The sequence below is a fragment of the Tribolium castaneum genome, chromosome 1 (assembly GCF_031307605.1).
Source record: "Tribolium castaneum strain GA2 chromosome 1, icTriCast1.1, whole genome shotgun sequence".
In the NCBI taxonomy this organism is placed as follows: Eukaryota; Metazoa; Arthropoda; class Insecta; order Coleoptera; family Tenebrionidae; genus Tribolium; species Tribolium castaneum.
The window spans coordinates 897,050-916,668 of NC_087394.1; the positions used below are offsets into that span (position 1 = coordinate 897,050).

Here is a 19,619-nt window from a genome sequence, read left to right on the forward strand (position 1 = left end):
AAAATAAAATAAAAAATCTAGTAATTTTATGAATTTTATCAGTTCGAACCTAGTAAATTTTATTTTTGTGTTACATCGTAAAATGTTCCAGACAGTTCATTGGCGACCGTTAGTTCCGTTTTTTAATTTCAATTATTACCTACCTCTTTTTTTTGAATTTATTCAAAATCATTTACAAATCTGAACAAACTAACTGCAAGTCTGAAAAAATCAAATTCATAAAAGTAAAGTCTAATATCTATCAAGGATGTTGCTTGAAAATGAAAGCTGCAATAAGAGACCTAAACCTAGAATATTATACTCTCGTATTCCACTTTCAAGCCATAAACACTTTCCCACTGTCTGCTCTACACAGGTGCTCTCGAGTTGTCGGACAGTTTGTCCAACGTTTCGTTCGTGTCGTGACCATCTTCCGTAAATAAATGCGACAAAATGCGACCGCAAATAATCGCGATTTTCGCTTTGGTGCTTGCGACACAGTGCGACTCCGGAAACAACTTCAGAAATGGTGAATAAATATTCTACTTTACAGAAAAAAATAATAACACATTTCGTTTTATAATTTATTTTGTTTAACTGCAAATTTAGTGTGATCTGATATAGTCACATGTTGTCCTTCACTGCAACAATTCCAATTGTGATGTTATCTCGGGTATTAAGTTCATGTAAGGAATGTTGTCTGAGCATAATTTGAAAAATTCAATTTTCAAATGTGAGTACAAAAGTGAAATTTCATCAAACACTTTTGTTCTTATGTAACTTTCTAATGTCTGTATGTGCTTGTAAAAATACCAGACGGTTTACAAATTATAAAGTTCTGGTGATTTTTTTTTAAACTGTATTAACAAAAAATATTTGGTCGTTGATCTCACATTTCTTGGAAAACCGGTGAACAAACTTTTATGGACGTTTCAGTCATTATGAAAAAAGCGCTTGTTTATGTATCTGAGTCGGTGTCAATGAATAATTTATAAAATTGTGAAGATTTTATATAAGACAGTTCTGAAAAAATGGGATGGAATGTATAAGAGTTATGGAAAATGATAATTTTGAAATCTCTCCAAACAAAACTCTTCTTCTTATAAATTAAAAAACCTACAAATATTTTTAAGCATTTTTAATTGTTTTCTTACGTTACAAACACGTTTTGTTTAAAAAAAATTATGAGGGTTCAATGTTTAAAAGGTGAATAATTTGCCAAGAAGAATTTTAAAAATTACCAAATTTGTTTAAAAATAGCGTAATTTTTACTAATTTTCAAGACTTTAGGATTACTTTTGAATTAAGCCAGAAAAAAAAGATACTAAATAAAACCGAAAATGACTTTATTTTTACATTTTCTAGACAATTATTAGACATTTTTTCACATCAATGAATAATAGGGCCAAATAAGTCAAAAAATTGAGACAAAAATGACATTATTTACCCAGTAAATTACCCAGTATTACCCAGTATTTTTAAATACCTTTTCGAAAATTTTTGTAAATAAAAATGTTAAAAATATTAAAAAAAGATTTACATAAAAAAGCTCTAAGAAAAACTGGCTGAAATATCATAACATTTATAATTAAAACTGATTAAAATAAAGAATACAAAATTATTTCATTTTTTCTAGCCGAAAAATTATGCTTATTTGAATTTTTAATTTTCATTTAACAATTCATTGAAACCTTTTTTTTGCACTAAGCAAACTACTAATCATTAGACACAAGAAATAACAATTTTTTGCCTATACTCAAGAGTATTTAATTAATTAATTACATAATTTTAATTATAAGGAATTGTAGAAAAATTCTGAAAAAATTCGCAGGCATAGAGAAAAATTTTAAGTATTTAATAGAAAACGCTGAATTCTGTGCGATTATTAGTTTTTGAGATATTCATAGTAATAATATACTTTTAGTACACTAATCCTGTATAGTTTAAAAACCAGCTTAGTAGCTTGAAAATAATAAAAATAATACCACTTTCGAACAAACTTTGCTGTTTTCGATTGTAAAAAACAAAATAACATAAATGTTAATTTATTTATTTTTATTATGCCCGCAATTATGAAAAATGCGTTTGTTTATTTATCTCAATAATTTATAGAATTGTCAAGATTTATTAAGACTGTCCTGGAAACATAAAATGGAATTTAGAAAAGTTATGGAAACTGATGATAACTTTGTAATGTCTCCAATTATAAAATTTTTGTAAACAAAACTCTTCTACTAATAGATTACATTACCTATAAATATTTTAGTCTTTTTTAATAGTTTTATTATATTAAAAACTCGTTTTGGTGAAAAATTTTTTAGAAGGGTTGAATGTCCTGAAAGGTGAACAACTTGTTCTTCTCCGAAAACTTAATTGGAATTCACAAATATTAGAAACTAATTTTACGGTGTAAAGTTTCAAAATCTAAGAACCAAATTTTTCAAAGATCCACCTCAGCCATAGTAACATTGATTGGAACGTCATTTACTTTCCAAAAAAAATCTTGGCTGAATATAAACGAAATTAATTTCCATAAAACCATAAATCCGAGTCTATTTTTAGAACCTATATGACAACAGTTTTATAAATACCTGTTATTTAAAAAGAAAAGTCGGAAAAGTAGCTCAATTATCGTTTTCTGCTAGAAGAGACAATAAATTTCACGGTCAACGATTTTCATTTACTTTCCACCAAAATGAAATTAATTAAAATTGAATAAAGTCTTTTGACCTTTAAAACCTTAAATTTTTAACACACCCAACCTGCTCTTCGTTGATATTTCGGCACACTCAAGCATCCCACTTTTGCATAATTCTCTCATAATGCAGATGTGTTTATGCAACTGCCCAATTTTTTAAATTTTTGCAGATTCAATTTTACAAGTGATTTTTTAACTGTTCTGTCGTAATGTTAATTGTTGCTTTGGGCTTAAAATGCAAGTAGATAGATAATTTCTACAGCCTCTCAACTTCCGGATAAACTTAACTTCACTTTCCATTTTCCCAACTTGACCCCAATAATGGCGCGTAAAAGTCGTTTGAATTCATTTATTCGGTTGCAAAAGCCAATGTCCACTAATCGTCAAGTTTAACGATCATTTTGTCTGTTTTTACCCCACGTTAATTAAACGCAAATTATTTAAAATGCAATAAAAATCAAATTATATCACGTTAGAATAATTATTATAATTATTGGAATTATATCACAGGTGAGAAGAAAAAATTGATTGTCCTTTTTGCAAAAAATTACAATGGAGTTTTATGACCGAAATCGAAAGTTTCAAACGAACCTAAAAAGGCAAATACCGGCATAATTACATGTTCGAATAGTTTTATTTTTTAATTATAATTAGGTAGTTAATAAATTGTTGCTTAATCAAATTAAATTACATAATTAAATTATTCAATTAGCAAGTTGTAGTTTTTCACAGACAATGAAACAATGTTATCTCAAAATAATCAAATTTCATCCAAGTTTTGAATATCCTGCTATTGAATTTCGATTGAAATCTAGTGCTATGTATTAAGGTTAATAGAATACCTAATTTGCGAAATTGTTGACCAAATTTAGCGCCTACTCCAGCCTAAAGAATTTGAAATATTCCATTATACAAAAATAAAAAATCAAAGTAATAATTTCGCTACAACTAGTTGAAACATTTCATTAAATTAAGTTACATATTGTCGTTTTTGAGTGCTAATACCTAATACTAAAAAAACTGGACATTTTCTTTGTATTTTTATGGTGTTTAGATGGAGATTTTTTTTGGAAAATTGATGATTCAATTCGATTTAACTTATTTTAAAACTAGTCGAAAATAAACCAAGGTCTTATTTTTACCCTCAAGCCATTAAGCACGATTTTAAACAAAAATTTGAGTTTCTTGCAATATTTCTCTAAAACAGACCGAAAATTACATTTATCCACAATCACACTATAATCCACTCTTGTGAAGCATATAAAAATAAGACCTATTATCCACTAGTGGAATAAAAATAACTTTATTCTACTAGTAAAATAATAAAGAAAAAAATTAACTCTTCGATTAATAGCATTTGTTAATGTGGTGACTGTGAATAAAACGTTGTATTACATTCGTGTTTTAGTCGCATTCTATCCACTTAAGAATGTTAAACACTCGGGGTGACACCTTCGTGTTTAAACATTCTTGTGTGGATAAAATGCTTTCTAAAACTTAAGTGACTATATTTTTGTCTTTGTTGATAACGTTTTTGAGTTTTACACATCAAGAAACGTAATTATTCCCAGAAATATCGTTAAAAAAGCCGAAACTTAAAAAAATGGGCATTTTATTTTAAATGTCAAGTGTTAAGTGCTTGAGCAAAATTTTGAAAAAAATCATAGATTTTTTTGAGAAATTCCTTTCTAAAGTGCTTAGAAATTTAGCAATTAGATGGAAATGAATTTATTTTAGCCTATTTTTTTAGTCGACTCAGCTCAGTTCTGAGCAAAATTTAGTCAAAAACTAAACCGAATAACAACAAAATTTGGTCAAAAATACAGTGCTTGTTTCTTTTTTCTATTTTTTTAAAGCCTTTAAACACATTTTTCAAATAAATTTGTCAACTGTTCTTTAGATTTCGTTTAAAGAGACCGAAATATCAAGCATTTCAATTGCAAATTTTATTATTCTTGTTTTTTCGAGCGTTTTAATTTACAAGTTTAGATAATTTTTTTAGATAAATTTTACTAAAATCAACTAAACAATCACCAAATTTTCGCTTAAATCCAGGTCGGTTTTTGAACTTGAAATTCATTTATTTTGCAAGAATTTATCAAAAAACGCCTAAATTAAATCAAAACTAAAAATTTTGGTCGAAAATAATGTTAATGTTAAAATTGGCTCAAACATTTTTGTCTATCTCAAGTGTTTTAAGCTTGGTTTTTACTAAGAAACGCAACTAATTTGCAAAATATCGTTAAAAACTAGCTAACATTAAAAAATTGGTCATTTTTTTGCATTATGAGTGTATGTAGAGTCAGATGTTATGGGAAAATTATCAAGTTAGATCGAAATTAAAATTTTTTCAGCTTCTTTCACTCAGTTTGGTTCATTTTGAGCAAAATTGTATCAAAAATAAACCGAATAACAACAAAATTTGGTCAAAAATGGTAGTGGTATTATTATTATTTTTTTTTTTGAAGTCTTTAGGTAAACAAATTTTTGTAAAGATATAATCTTTTCTTGAGATTTTAGTTTAGGTGTTGTAATTTTTTTTATAAATGCTAAAACCAGCTAAGTCGCTTGATTTAGGTCGTTTTTTTCTCAAAGTTAAATCGTATTGATGTTTTGTTTCTCCACAGGATTTAGCTCCTTTTTGAGCGAAAATTTTAGTCGAAACTGATGTTTTAATTTAACCTTCTGCCATGGTTTAAGGTTAATGGAATAAATAACTTGCAAAACTGTTGACCAACTATTCTAGCGTAAAGAATTTAAAATATTTTATTTTAAAACAAAAATTTTAGTTTTTTGTGATATTTCAGGATTTTTTTTTTGAGAAATTCCTTTAACTAACAATCACTATGAGTTGAAGAATGCATAAAATAGTGCACATTAAATTCACTCTTGATCTCGTTTCTTCGATTTATTTTACGATTGATCCACATTTGAGAACGCGAGAAACATTTTCCTTGCGCAATTCTATTCCTTTAACGCGTTGAATGCTTTTATATAACAAGATGGTTCAATTACAAGCCAAAATTTTAGTTTAGGCTAAGTAAATAAAAAAAAAACTTTGAGGAAGCTGCACAGTTATGTCACATGACCTTTACTTTTCTTACAGCTTTCAAACCATGACTAGACAAAGGTGTGACAGTTTTCGTCACTTATTTAACAATCTTCAATGAATATTATCGATCAAACTCATTCAAGCGGAACTTGAAACATAAAAACAATGTTTTTGTTTAATGAAACGAACTAGATTCAAAAGTGCCGTTTTGGCTTGGCTTATATCTTCTTATTACCTACAAAATGGTAAAATTTCATTTAAAAATTTGAACCAAAACACTGTCAAAAACTTGGTTTTTGAAATAACCAAAAATAATTTTTTTATCTTTTACACTGCTCAATATTTTCGAATGAAATGTTTTAAGCTGGTAAGAGAATGAAAAATTTCTTCACTGCATTTCAGTTATTTAAACTTGAAAACAGACCAAATTGGTGCCACAAGTAAATTACATAATAAGTGGACTAACTGTAAATTTTTGCATAATTGCTACATATTCATTGGTTATTTGTAATAGAATATAATCGCATTCCACGACGCATTGTTTCCTCTTGTAATTTTTTTCGAAATTGAAACCAAGGTTGTGACAAAGGCGTGGTGCCTTTATTTATTTTCCATCAGAAATCATCAAATTGTGACCGAACAAATGCGTAAACAAACATTTCGTAATCGTAATGAAAGTCAAGAGCACGGTTTACCTTGTAAGGAGCTTTAATTTTAATGCTGAGAAAGCTATGACAATAGTTAAGTTCTTAAAAGAGTTTGATGAGAAAGTGACACGCCCACAAATACGATGATAAATGTCTTTGATGGCATCGTATTTAAAATGTGTTAAGTTGATTTAATTATGCCACTGATTGGACGTTGAGTGGCAGTTGAATGAAAAAAAATTCTTAATGAAGTTGTAGAAAAGAAATGTTTAATCGCAAAATATTTTCACACAACAATCACCTGATAAGTACCAATTTGCAATTACAAAACTAATTATTATAGTTGTAATAGAGTTGCAATCATTCAAACCTTCAAATACACTTTTATTTAATTACAATTTACAGGCTGTCCTAGCGAGTTGGTAAAGTCCATTAGTCACCTCTAAATGTTAGAAAAGCAAAATCAACCAATAAAAGTTTAGGTCAAAATCGTTAGTTTTAAAAAATACATCAAAAAAATGCAAAAAAATACAGGCTGTTTAAAACACATAAGTTTGTATTACAGCTCATTTCAGAAACACTCTGTATATTTGAAAATAATTTTAGGTGAGGCAGAGGGTTAGGAAAATAAAATTATTACTATTCCAATATTTAGAAGTGAATAATGGACTTTACCTACTCGCTGGGACACCCTGTATGATTTTTCGCAAAGAAAATTGTTTTTTACTGGCTAAAGTTATTTCTCAATTTATGTTTAAAAAGAAATTTGAAAATAAAGTCACGTGAAACAATGTTTACTATTATTACTAGTATTAAATCCCATTGCATATTCACTTATTATTACAGTTAAGAATGTTGCTAATGAATAACTCTGGTAAAAAATTATGTAAACAAATACCGTTGTGTGTTATCTAATACAATTGTAAATTATGAGGTATTTGCCACTTTTATTTACAAAAAAATACAAATCACTTGATTAATAAATGATGGATCGATTGGACAATACAGGCTGTTCCGTCTAAAACCCACATTAAATATATTTATTTGAAAGTTGGTACTCAGTCATAATCCGTTGAGTTCTGCTCAATGAAAATATTTTCAAGATGGCGCCACTTCCGGTTATACCGGAAGTCGCTATCAACTTTCTTTTTTTAAATGGAAGGCTATAATTTTCACTGCGTTTTTGAATGAGCTGGGTTATTTTAAGTCCATTTTTTAACTTTACTTATAAATAAATTCATTAAATGTTAGTTTAAAAAACTTTAATTTCTCACATTTTTTTATCGTATGTAACTTGAAAACTATTAAACATAAGTATAGGGAATGCTAATATAGATCAATGCAAAATTAAATTCTCTACGATTTAATGAAATAAAAACTTGTGGCATTTTAATTGAAAAAATTGAGTTATGGGTGCTTAAAGTACTGAAAACTTAATTTTAAAAATTGTTTTTTTGTTTTTTTTTTAATTTGAAAACACAAAAAGGAAGATCTAGATTTACTTTTTCAAATGAGCTGAAAAATATTTCCACATTTTTAAAAACTGGAAGGTATTAATCCAAAAAAAAATTAAATACCTTAAATATTTTGTAAACGGCTAAATTTAGATATAGAAAACTACCCTAAAATAACTCTAGTAATCCACAAACGCATTAAAAAACATTGCTTTCCTTTTAAAATAATTAAATAAATTAAATAATAAACACTTCTAATGTGGGGTTTAGACGGAACACCCTATAGGTATTAATGTTAATATAATCAATTTCAGTTTTTTGTGTATATTTGCACTCAATAAAATGGTATCAATAATTATAACTAACAATCACAAATGCCAATAATTTAAGAAATAAATTACCGTTCGAACCAGTTTTCTTAATAACAAATCAAATTCATAAAGAGATTAGTAATTATATTGTCGTTTTTGAATTTACTACATCGAATTTTAATCTCTATTATAAAATAATTTACTTTTTTTTAATAGCCATTAGTGACCTTTAACTTATGTAATAATAACGTGTAATTTATATTATCTTAAGAAAGCGAAAAATGTCAATGTCTGGCTACTTGTTAAAATCTTCAAATTTGTGCATAATTGTTAAACAATTTGTGTTAAAAGTCAAGACCAAATTAACAAATCCGGAAATTATCGTATAGCTAATTGTTGCAGTTTACAATTATGAAAAAGTTAGATACCTGTATGTTGAATAATAATGTGAAGGTAATCCGGTGTCGTCGTTCAAATGGCAAACTTAATTATTTACAACCAGAGCAGCTAATTCAAAATTTTAGTTTTTTAACAACAAATTGCAAGATTTATAACACAACTTTTCCTAATCATAAATCATCATTTTTTTCAAATGTGGCCTTCATATTTGGAATTTGATGCAACAAGCGTTTTTGTTCACCTTTTACTTTTCTTTTTATGGATTTTTGAGTTGATGAAGTTTGATAGACGTCGATTAATTGCGACCTTTAGGTGAAAAGATGCAATTTTGCACCACGTTAAGGAGATTTTCTAGGGTCGATACTTTATCTCAGACTAAATTACTTCACTTTTAGAGGGTCAGCAGTTTAGGAAAGAAGAAGGGTCGTTGATCGCAAAAACTGAGTTTTCCTCTAGTTTATAAATTAAAATATTTCAAATTCTAAGTTTAGGCAACAGTTTTACAGATTATTATTACATTACCCTTAACAGAAGGTTAAATTAACAGTAGTTTCGACTGAAATTCACGCTCAAATTTTGTGTTTATTAAAAAGTAAGAATATGACTGATTTTTTATCACTTTCAAATAAAATAAAATAAAATAAAAATTAAATCTGATGAAAGAGTTAAGTCACGAGTTGTTCCGCCCGACAATTGTGTTCGTTTTTTTTATTTGTATTTCACGATTTGAACGAATCGCTGATTAATAATGAAAAGGTTAAGTCGATGAAAAAATGTGTGTTTGATTGTCATTTAAAATTAAAGGTGTGGACACAAATAATTTAAACAATTATTATGTAATGTAATTTATTAATAAAATTTTGAAGCTTAGTAATGATTCTGCATACTTCTGTCTCTTTGAAAGTAGGGTGGTTTTTGTACAAAATAATAAATGTAGAATTATTCCGCCGGTAATAGTAAAGTTGAAATAATTGATAAATAAATACTTTAACTTTCCAAATTGTAAATTTTTTGAACTATATACATGTTATAAATATTGAAACCGAGTCATTTTGTAAATTAATTTTCTTGTTTAGTTAATCAGCAAAAAATAACTAATTTGCATTGTAATAAAATGCCGACGTCTTTTATGGTTTTCTTTGATAAACAAGACACCCATAATAGGAAAAGTAGTAGTTTACAAATCTGTCCTTAGCACCAATTATGCCAACACTTTTATCTTATAATCACCTTTTCTTTGATTTAATTAAATTTAAAACTCTTCTGCAAAAAAACAGTGTGATACGTGATTCCCAAAATTGCTTCAACTTTTAACTGAAATTTTTAATAAATTCATCGATAAAATGCTCCTAATTCTAGAAAAACAGGCGATATAATTGCAATTTTCTGCATTACTTTGGCCCAAAATTTTTACTTTTTGGTGAATTGCTTGAATGTTTCTCAAAAAAAATAGAAGAAATCAACATTTTTTTTACCTAAAAACTTGTAATTTTAAAAATCGAAATATATAATTAATAAGGCAATTAAATTATTCTGTTTTTCGCATTATTGGCCAAATATTTTTTCTCATTGAAAGAATAATGAAAAATGCGCCTAAATAAAATTAAAGGCTTCAAAGTATTGCAATTTTCCGCATTTTGTGTTTTAAATCATTCAATTTTGGTATTTTTTTCAAATCTCACCAGAGATTTTCTGGCCCAAATCTTTAAATTTTTAAATCCAATTTCAATATTAAATTAGGATTGTAATAAAAGACCGACGTTTTGGTTTTAGTTTTCTTGTGATATAAACAACTCCAAATAGGAGCACTATAGTTTACACACCTGGCCTTAGCACCAATTTCAGTCACTCATTTATCCATCAATCAACTGCCTCAAAACCATTATTCCAACTCGTTTGTCTTCTAATCACCTTTAATTTAATCTTATTACAGTTCCTACTGAAAAAAATCGATGAAATATTGTTGAAAATTGACCCTAAATCCCACAAATTCCTGAAATTCCTCCAACTGAAAACGTTTCAATAAACAATAAGTAATAAAAATAAAGTCGGTACTTGAAAATACCCTTTCACATTGTTGTGACTGCAAACTGTACGTTGTAGCGAAAATTTATCTAAGAAAATATCAATCATTAAGAATTTTTTTGATTCATGATGCAACAGCTTGTTACATTGTTGGGCTAAGAATTGTGTAAGTTTCTAAGCCATCAATTGTTGATTGGGGTATTTGGGTTAAGGTTAGCGCTAATTGTAATCATCACCAACAAATACATTTTTTTGAGTACTTTATTCACAAAAAATAATGCATGAATAAATTTCCTCGCCCATTGTATTAAAATAATCAGTGTTGTGTGCTTTTTTCACTAATCTACTGCATGTTAGTACCACCTAGCTAATCCCTTCTCTCACTGACTCGTACTCTCACTGAAACAGAAACAACACTGATCATTTTAATGCTTTCAGGGTATCAATTGGATTATCGGGAGATAGCAAGACAGAACAAAATAACCGAACAAATCTTGCAAAACTACTTGGAAAAACGCTTGTTTCCGAATAATCATCGTCCTTTGAAAGCGCCCACCGTTTGGGATATTTTACCAAGAGCGAGGAGGAAACCCAATAATAATATACAGGATGTTCTCAACACTACTGATGAAACCCTAGAAAATGGGGAATCGGAACGTGTTACTTTTTACAACGACGACACCAAAGATGAGGACGATTTTGAAGGCATGTCGTGTTTATCAATTGAAAAACACATTTGTAATTTAGCTCGGTATCACTGTCTGCTTATTGCGTCAAAACGTACTTAAAAAGCCATTTAAAACTTATTGTTTTTCAAAGTTTCCACAACGCACAAAAATGGGCAAAAATTCTTACCAGATAATTAAAAATATAATTTATTAAAACTCTCTCTTGGTCTTTAATTGTAATTGTGGTTCCAGTTATTTTTGCATTAATTATTGTAAATTAATTTTTTTATTGGTAATAATTGTGTTATTTTTTTGAAATGAAATCTTTCATATTAATAAAATTTTCTGGGAAAAATGCCCAAGAACCACAGTTTTTTGACAAAATCTTGATTATTTCCATTTTCTTAAATTTTCAAAAGAAAACGCACTGACATCTAAAGAAAGACAAAAAATTTGCGATTTTTTGTATTACTTTGGCCCAAGTTTACAATACAACCCATTAGGACAATATAACATAAAACATGGCACGACATAAACTAAACTTAAGATAATAATTAATTAATAATTTCGAAAATTGCTTCGAGTTTTAGCTGAATCTTTAGTAAGATAAATCAAGAGACAATTCAATTAATAAAATATATTTTTTGAGAAAAAAATCAATATTTAGGTAAAACCACACATTTTTGACCAAATTTCCATTATCTCCAATATTTTAGTAAGTAAAATTTTTCGAGTTTTCCATTGTAAAACACTTTTAATACTAGTAGCTAGAAATCAAACATAAAACAGCTTTACCCAAATTTTTCGAATATTTTGAGCCAAATCATTCTATTCTGGTGATATGTATACTTTTAACTGTTTTTTAACAAGAAAAATGCACTAAATTTAGAGAAACAAAGAAAACTACCGCAACTTTAACCAATTTTTTGCGAGTTTATGTCTCGTTAGAAGAAACAGACTAAAATAAAGATTTTTTGGCTCAAATCTTTCCATGTTCATGCGTTTCTCAAAACATATTTTTAATTATTGCATTTCCTATTACAAATAATACGTAATTTAAATAGCGAAAGTAGAAACCTAATACGACAGAAACACAAATAGAGTCAATTACAGTTAAAATCGCTTCAATAACTTCAAATCGATTCTGTGACTTTCCATTTTTCTTGGAAGAAATGCGAAAATTCCGATGGTTTGTTTATTCAATGGAGAAATATTAAGATATCCAAAAGCAGAACTTCTTTTTATTTGTGGCGCTTTAACTAAAAACATGTTTCCATTTAAATGACCAGTTGCTAATTATTTCACTTGAATAAGCAGTCCGGCTTTCTACAAAAACACAAAATTATTGATGTCGCATGCATGATGTGAAAGCGAAACTTTCAATGGGATCACAGATTCATCCGAATTGCATTTTTTAGAGTTATAGAAGCAATTTTCCCTAATTACAATATTTAAGACATCAATCATAACACTTGAGTTTCTGCCAATGTGTAAATTAAAGGTCATTAAATGTTACCTTAATATCGGAATAATTGGAAAATATATGATTTAAAGTCTAGTTGTGATAAGTTCAAGATGCACTCGTTTGTTATTGCACAATTATTTTTCCATGCAAAAGTGAAATTGAAATTCCATAACTATGCAAAAAGGTTGAAGAGAATTTGGGTCTTGAAAAAAACTTACATCATAACACTGAAATTTATGGATTATTACTTGGCGATTTTTTCTATTTATAATTCTGGACGGGTAGAAACTTTCAATAAAACTTTTCTAATGCCATAACAAATAGCCTCGAAATTGGAACGGTAGTTATTAATTGATTATTTTGAAATTGTTAAATTATGATGTCTTTTTGAATCATTACAAGAGCCGACCTTGCTAATCATACTAATCAGTGATCAACTGATCACATATGGAATAAAATCATATAGCGAAGGTCTTGATTCATTTGAAATATTTTCATCTCAAGTAATAATTTCTTTACTGGCTTGAAATAATTGCTACTGCAGTAAGGAGTTTTAACGAAAAAAGTTGCTTTGAAGTTGATTAAAAATAGTTTATTCTTTCGGATTCGTTAATTGTGAAACGAGAGAATAATAAATCTACTCGAATGCAGTTCCAGGAAGCTAAATACGAGGAGACATCAATTTAAATACGAGAAATGTTTGTACTTGGCTTATTTTCGTCCAGGTAAAGTCTATAATTTTTTTATTAAACCTGGACGATTTTTACAAAGAAAACTAATATCACCACTGAAAAAATAAAATAACAACTGAGTGCAATATGTTCTGATTTGAACCAAGATTTTTACTAAAAAGTGAGCAAAAAATAACATATATTAAAGTAGGTACAAATTTATGTTAATTTTGTCTTCTTCTTGGAAGTCGTACCTCAACTTCGCGAACATTCTGTAGAGCTTATTAGAAGAAAGCTCTACAAAGCTCAATTTATTAAATCCGCCGTTGTTTTATTGTTTGTTATCGGCACAAAAACCCGTCGCACAATTAACATTTGGTCGTGAAGACAACACAAAAATCGAACAAAAACCCAAATTTTTGCAAAGAACTTGACCGGTGAACCGGTGTTATCCTTGAGACCACTTCTAAGGACGATGAACACCAACCTAAAGGAATGTCTATAAATCCCCTCTTGTTCCAAAAACCTCCGATTCCTCTCCATTGTCCAATGTCAGGCCGCACATCCTCCACAAAGCCCAAACTGGCCAAGAAACCACTTTCTCCTTCGACTTCGACGTTCGTTGGCAAGGTCGGGCCAAGCACCAGCAGCAGCAGCAGCAGACTTATCTTTTTCCTTCACTTATTATTTAGTTGGGAGGATGTTTCGGTGTCTGCTGCTGTCGGCTTTCGTTTTGGGCGGCACTTTTGCAGCCGCTGGACCTTCGGTCCGAAGCGGCGCCCAAACGACAGGTCCGGATTTGTGGTTGTTTTCAAGTGTTTGGTTTAATTTTGGGTTTTGTTGTGTGCAGATTGTCCCAATTGCATCGATGATTCGTTGCCTTCGGCCAATCGGTGGACGATGCCTTTGCTTAAACTCGGGGAGAAGAGGTACTATCTAGGAATTTTCTTTAAGGTGAGTTTGTACCGTTTTCCTAAAAATTTTTAGTGGAAAGCTGTAATCACTTTCTAGTGTTTTTTGTGCACTGTGGCAACTTTCGACACTTTTTGTTGCAAAAAAAATCAAAATTAAAATTTTAGTCAATGAATGTCATGGATGATTTGTTAAATTAGTGAAATTGCTTGTTAATTACGAAAACAATTTGACAAAAAAAACACGAATTTTTTTAAACGTTAATGGTTTAAAACAAAAGGAACAGGTTTGAAAACAAGACAAAAAATTATTTTTTATTTTATTTTCTACAGTAAGTTGGCAAGTTTTTCGAAAAATAAATAAGAAAATAATAAATAGATAAATGAATTAAAGGATTTGTTTTTTTTTGAAAAAAAACTCGTTTTTATAGTAAATATTACATACAACAAATAATACAAAAAAATTAGCCAAAACTAGATAAATGCGAAAATTTTCCTGTTGCTCCAGATTTCACTTCACCCCACATCAATTTTATAATCTTTGAGAAGCAGGAACAAAAATTAAAGTGTTCCATTTAATTTTTTCATGTTGTTTAACATTTTTTACAATCTTAATCATCAGTATAAAAAGGAACGTCCAAAAAAAATTTAGGCTGTGCCGCTTGAAAAAACACAAGTTTGTATGTAATAAATAATAATAAATAAGTAATAAATAAATTGTAACAGTAGAACCTAAACTTTCGATTTATTTATTTGTGAACGCGTCCACGGTTCACTGCGTATCCCGATAAACATAAGTTGTGTAATAAAGCCCTGAAAAACAATTTTCAAATTAAATTCGTCCGATTTGTCCATTAATTAAACAAAATTTGCTTAAATAAATATAAATTCCAATGAAAGCAAGACACTTAACGTTCATTAGGCTTAATTAATATGGTCTTCCACTGAAACTATGAAACTAGCTTGAATAAATGGGAAAGTAATTATTTTTGACCTTTTATACTATCGATAAAAATTGACGAGCTACTTTGATGCAGTAGCAAAACTATCACAATTATTGATCAAAGAGTGTTTTCCTTTTTTTTTTTGTAAAAAATCCAGGTGAAGGATGCTCTCGGAGGAAATGTACAAGAAATTGGTAATTGTTACGTCACATTGTAGTGGTAATAATGCGTCAGATCAGATAGACTTACAATTGTGGAGAAATTTTCGAGCATAGCCCAAAATATTACGTCTTCAGCTGGAGGCAAAACGCATTAATTATATTGCTTAATACTTGAACGAATGCATGTTATTTGACGATTAGAGAAAAATGGAAAGTGCAGTTTGCGATTTTCGATGATGATGGTCAAAAGTGTAAATTTAGAGGACGACGAAATTTGGATTTTTTCAGCATTCCTGTCTGATCTTTAAACTTTCACAAATCGTGCTTCCTGTTGCTGCAGAGAGATTCATTCAATGCACGTTTTTCTTATTTTATACTTTGCTTATCACTGTCAGATGCTATCGATGGGCGGTGGAAAATGTGAAAGATGAATGTGTTATTACGTAAAGATTTTTTAACAGTGATATTAAGCATCATTTCAATGAATTCTTGTTGAAATATTCAAAACTTTTATTCAAACAAAACAACCGAGAAAAGAACGCTTTTTGTTGATTTTTCTGCATATTGGTTTGATTATTTATGTAATTTTACCTGAAATTGTTTGATTGCTACAATTTTAAAAAGTTTTCGCCATAAAAAGCTTTTAAGTTCACATCGAAACATGCAATTTTAATCAAAATTTTCCATTTTCTTAAATCTGATAGGACACCTCATTTTGGACCTAGTTTTGGAATTTTCTAATTTTTTGACACAATTTTGTAATTAAAAAAAAGACAGACAATTTTTAAAACATTTTGCAATTTTCTGCATTATCTTAGATTTTAATGAGTTTCTCCAAACCTTAAATCAGACGTAATTTTGGGTTAAAGTTTGCGAATTTTTATAGAATTCTGTACAAATCTCTTGATTTTGATGCAATTTTAATCATATTGTGGTTTTTTTCTAAACACATAAGACAATATAATAAATTGATGAACAGTATAGAATTATCATCAAAAAATTAGCTAAAACCTAAACCTAAATTTCTTAAAATAAGGTCAGTCAATTAACTTTATTTTAGCTGAATTTTTTGATCATTTCACGGAAAAAGAAATTTTTTTAAATTGAACCAAGCAAGGCAAAATTTTTTGCTTTAAATTTAGCCCTAATTTTGCGTTTTTTAATTCTTTCAATAATAGTGGGTTGGTAAAAAATAAAAAACCAGTAAAAGCACCATCACAGTGTTTGTGATTATAAAATAACATTAATTATATTTTATGATTCTTACATTTTCTTGGTCAATTCATTAACGTGTAATTTTTAACACTGGGCAAAACTTGATTTTGCGATTTTTTCATTAATTTAATGAAAATTTAATTTAATCACATTCCATTATTTCCATAAACAGAAAAACTGGTCAAGGTATTCCAATTTCAAATGATGACCACACAATCGTTTAAAATTTCTCAGCTGTTTCAACTTCCTGAAATCGTAATTTGTCGAAATGTCAGCTCACGCATACCTATTTTAATTCCTTCTTTTCATGCACGCATGTTTCGATAAAAGAATACGGAAATTGCGATATTTGAACTGGTGAGAATTTTTTCACACATTTTATATCTGTGCTCATCGCGAGGTCAATTGAGCAATGATCGACAAATTTACGACAAAAATGGCATTTAGGTCGACCACATATCGTGTTGAATAACACTTTACTGAGAAAATTTGCTTAATCGTTGAGACAATGATGTTCTTTGTTTGTTAAAAGTGCTAACAAATTGGTGATTATTTACGAATTAGCGACGAATTTCCCGAAGTGAAAGCACCCGAATTATTTGACGCCACACTTTTTAATAACTAGGTATTATTAAATAACTAACTAGATGATTGTGACAGGTGCGATAATTATTTCGCTTTAATTCGCTCGATCTTGTGAAATAATTCGATTTTCCATCCGCAGGCAAACTACTTTCGAGCCACTCAGTATTGCAGATTTCATGGAATGCATCTCGCCAGTATAACATCACAGGAAGAAAATGACAAGTTAGAGAAATATATCAAAGATTTTGGTAAGTAGTCGAGTCAAAATACCGTTTAAATAAAAATTTTGAGGAAAAGTTGAGTTGTATTTAAAAATGTTCAATCGATGAATTTTCTGTATCAAAATACAAATAATAAAGAGTTTTTTTACAAATTATTTAAAATCGGTAAGAGCTGGAAAAAACAGTTTTTTCGCACTACACAATATGCAACGTTACAAGAAAATGTAATTTTTTTGGTTTCCATTTATCAAAAAAATAAATCAAATTTTACGCATTATTTAAATGTGCTATAATTAATAATAATGCATTTTCCTGTAATTTTCAAATATAAAGAAACAATTATTGTAAATAATTAAACTTTGTAGTTTTGTGTATAATTTTGAGAGATTTCTTGGAATTTATTGCGTTACGACACATTTTTCAACAAAATTCTATCTAGTTAAAAATTATACCTTATTTTTCGAGCCTTTTTCAACCAGAAATGCAAGTTTTTTTAATTTGTTAGAACCACTTAAAAATTGAAAACAATCATTTTATTTTATTATTTCATAGCGCTCGGTTTACTTTAATTTTGAGAAAATATAAAAAAAAATATTTATAAGTCTTTAAGGACATTTTACAGCAAGATTCTTACTTTTGTAAACACACCGAAAAACCACCAAATCTAGTCATAAATTACACATTTTTGGAGCGTTGTAGAGTGTTTTACAGACATAAATGCAATTAGTAATTTATTATACTGATTCTGAATATAATTTTTCAAAAATCACTTTATTTTAGTTTTTTCAAGCCTTCCACGTGGACTTTCGTCAATTTGAAAAATCTAAAAATTGTAACAAATTGCTTAGGTCTGGGTCATGAGCATTTCTGGACTTCTGGCACCGATTTGGCCGAAGAAGGCCACTTTTTCTGGATGTCAACCGGTCGTCCCATCACCTTCACTAACTGGAACGCTGGTGAACCCAACAATTTCCAGTACGAAAACGGAGAAGAGGAAAACTGTCTGGAATTGTGGAATCGAGACGGCAAAGGCCTGAAATGGAATGACTCTCCATGTTCGTTCGAAACGTATTTCGTGTGTGAAGTGCAACATTGAAAGTGATTTTTTAATAGTGATTTAAATAAAATCAAAGCCTGGGACTATGAGAGAGACAGACGGGCTTGGACTGAAGTTGCAAGTGCGACTAGAAGTTAGATATTTAATTTTTTACCGATTGATTTTATTAGAGTTCGTAACCTAAGTCATAATTTTGCAATGATTGATTGATTGTTGTACAAAGTCGAATAAAAATATATTTAATAAAAACTTGTGATTGATTTTTGGGGTGAGGGTGAATTCTTGATTAAGGGGGAAGAGGGTCCTGGTCAATATATACTTACGTTTTCACTCGGATGTTTATTTTGGGACCTTATTGGTTGCTTAAACCGAAGTAATCTCAATAGATGCGTTGTGAGCAAAGTCAATGAGTTTGCGTCATGTGTAAGTGCGATTTTATTATTTGTACTTCTTAATTATTGGTTTCATTGTAAGTAAATGTTACGCAAATAGAAAACTAATTTCTCATTTAATTAAATCTATTTGGATTTCTTCAAAAACTCAAGTCTAAATTCAGCTTCTGATTGAGTTATTGCTAAACGTAAATACCGATTTGTTTAGCAATTTAATTTTTCCTAAAAGTTGTTTGATTTTAATTAAAGGTTAATAATGTACATGACATGTAAACAATGTTGCAGAACATAAGTTTTGTTTAATGAAAATTTTCAATGATGAAAAATTTTCCAATTTTTTTATTTTCTCATGTACGAAAAAACTATTTAAAGAAGTACTACTATTTTGACTCTAACCCATATAAAATGAACCAGGGAATCAATTGGCATCGAGAAAATTGCCAAATTCTCACTAATTTTTTAATTACGATTTTTTTAAGTTTACCAATTTTTGAGCAATTTACGAGAAAACTATTAGTCGCAGAACTATGATCTTTTTTGAAAAAGATAGATAATGAAAAGAACTTTCCAACGATAATAAGCTCCATAGAGATATCTCCAACAGTTCCGGAGTTATTGTTCGATAAATGTTCGGAAAAAAATCGGACCTATTGACATTTTTGTACTTTTAACAACACGAGAGAGCTCTAAAGGCATCGAAATATATTTTTTAAATTTTTTGAAGATTAAGTAAAATTTTAGACAAAAAATTTCAAAATTCCACA

At 29.0% G+C, this 19,619-nt stretch overlaps 1 protein-coding gene across 1 annotated transcript; it reads left to right on the forward strand.

Annotated features, from left to right (window-relative positions):
• Positions 1-333: 333 nt before the first annotated feature.
• tfc (triforce) lies at positions 334-18,712 on the forward strand. Its single transcript, XM_008195063.2, has 5 exons — positions 334-508; positions 11,004-11,270; positions 14,220-14,323; positions 17,325-17,433; positions 18,255-18,712. The coding sequence occupies exons 1-5, from the start codon at positions 433-435 to the stop codon at positions 18,500-18,502; spliced, it is 804 nt and encodes a 267-aa protein (XP_008193285.1). The 5' UTR covers positions 334-432; the 3' UTR covers positions 18,503-18,712.
• The last annotated feature ends 907 nt before the right edge of the window (positions 18,713-19,619 follow it).

Coding starts and splice junctions, on each gene's coding strand:
- tfc (XM_008195063.2), top strand. CDS start 433: ATGCGACCGCAAATAATCGCGATTTTCGCTTTGGTGCTTGCGACACAG. Junction 509..11,003: donor CGGAAACAACTTCAGAAATG/GTGAATAAATAT, acceptor TAATGCTTTCAG/GGTATCAATTGGATTATCGG. Junction 17,434..18,254: donor GAAATATATCAAAGATTTTG/GTAAGTAGTCGA, acceptor CAAATTGCTTAG/GTCTGGGTCATGAGCATTTC.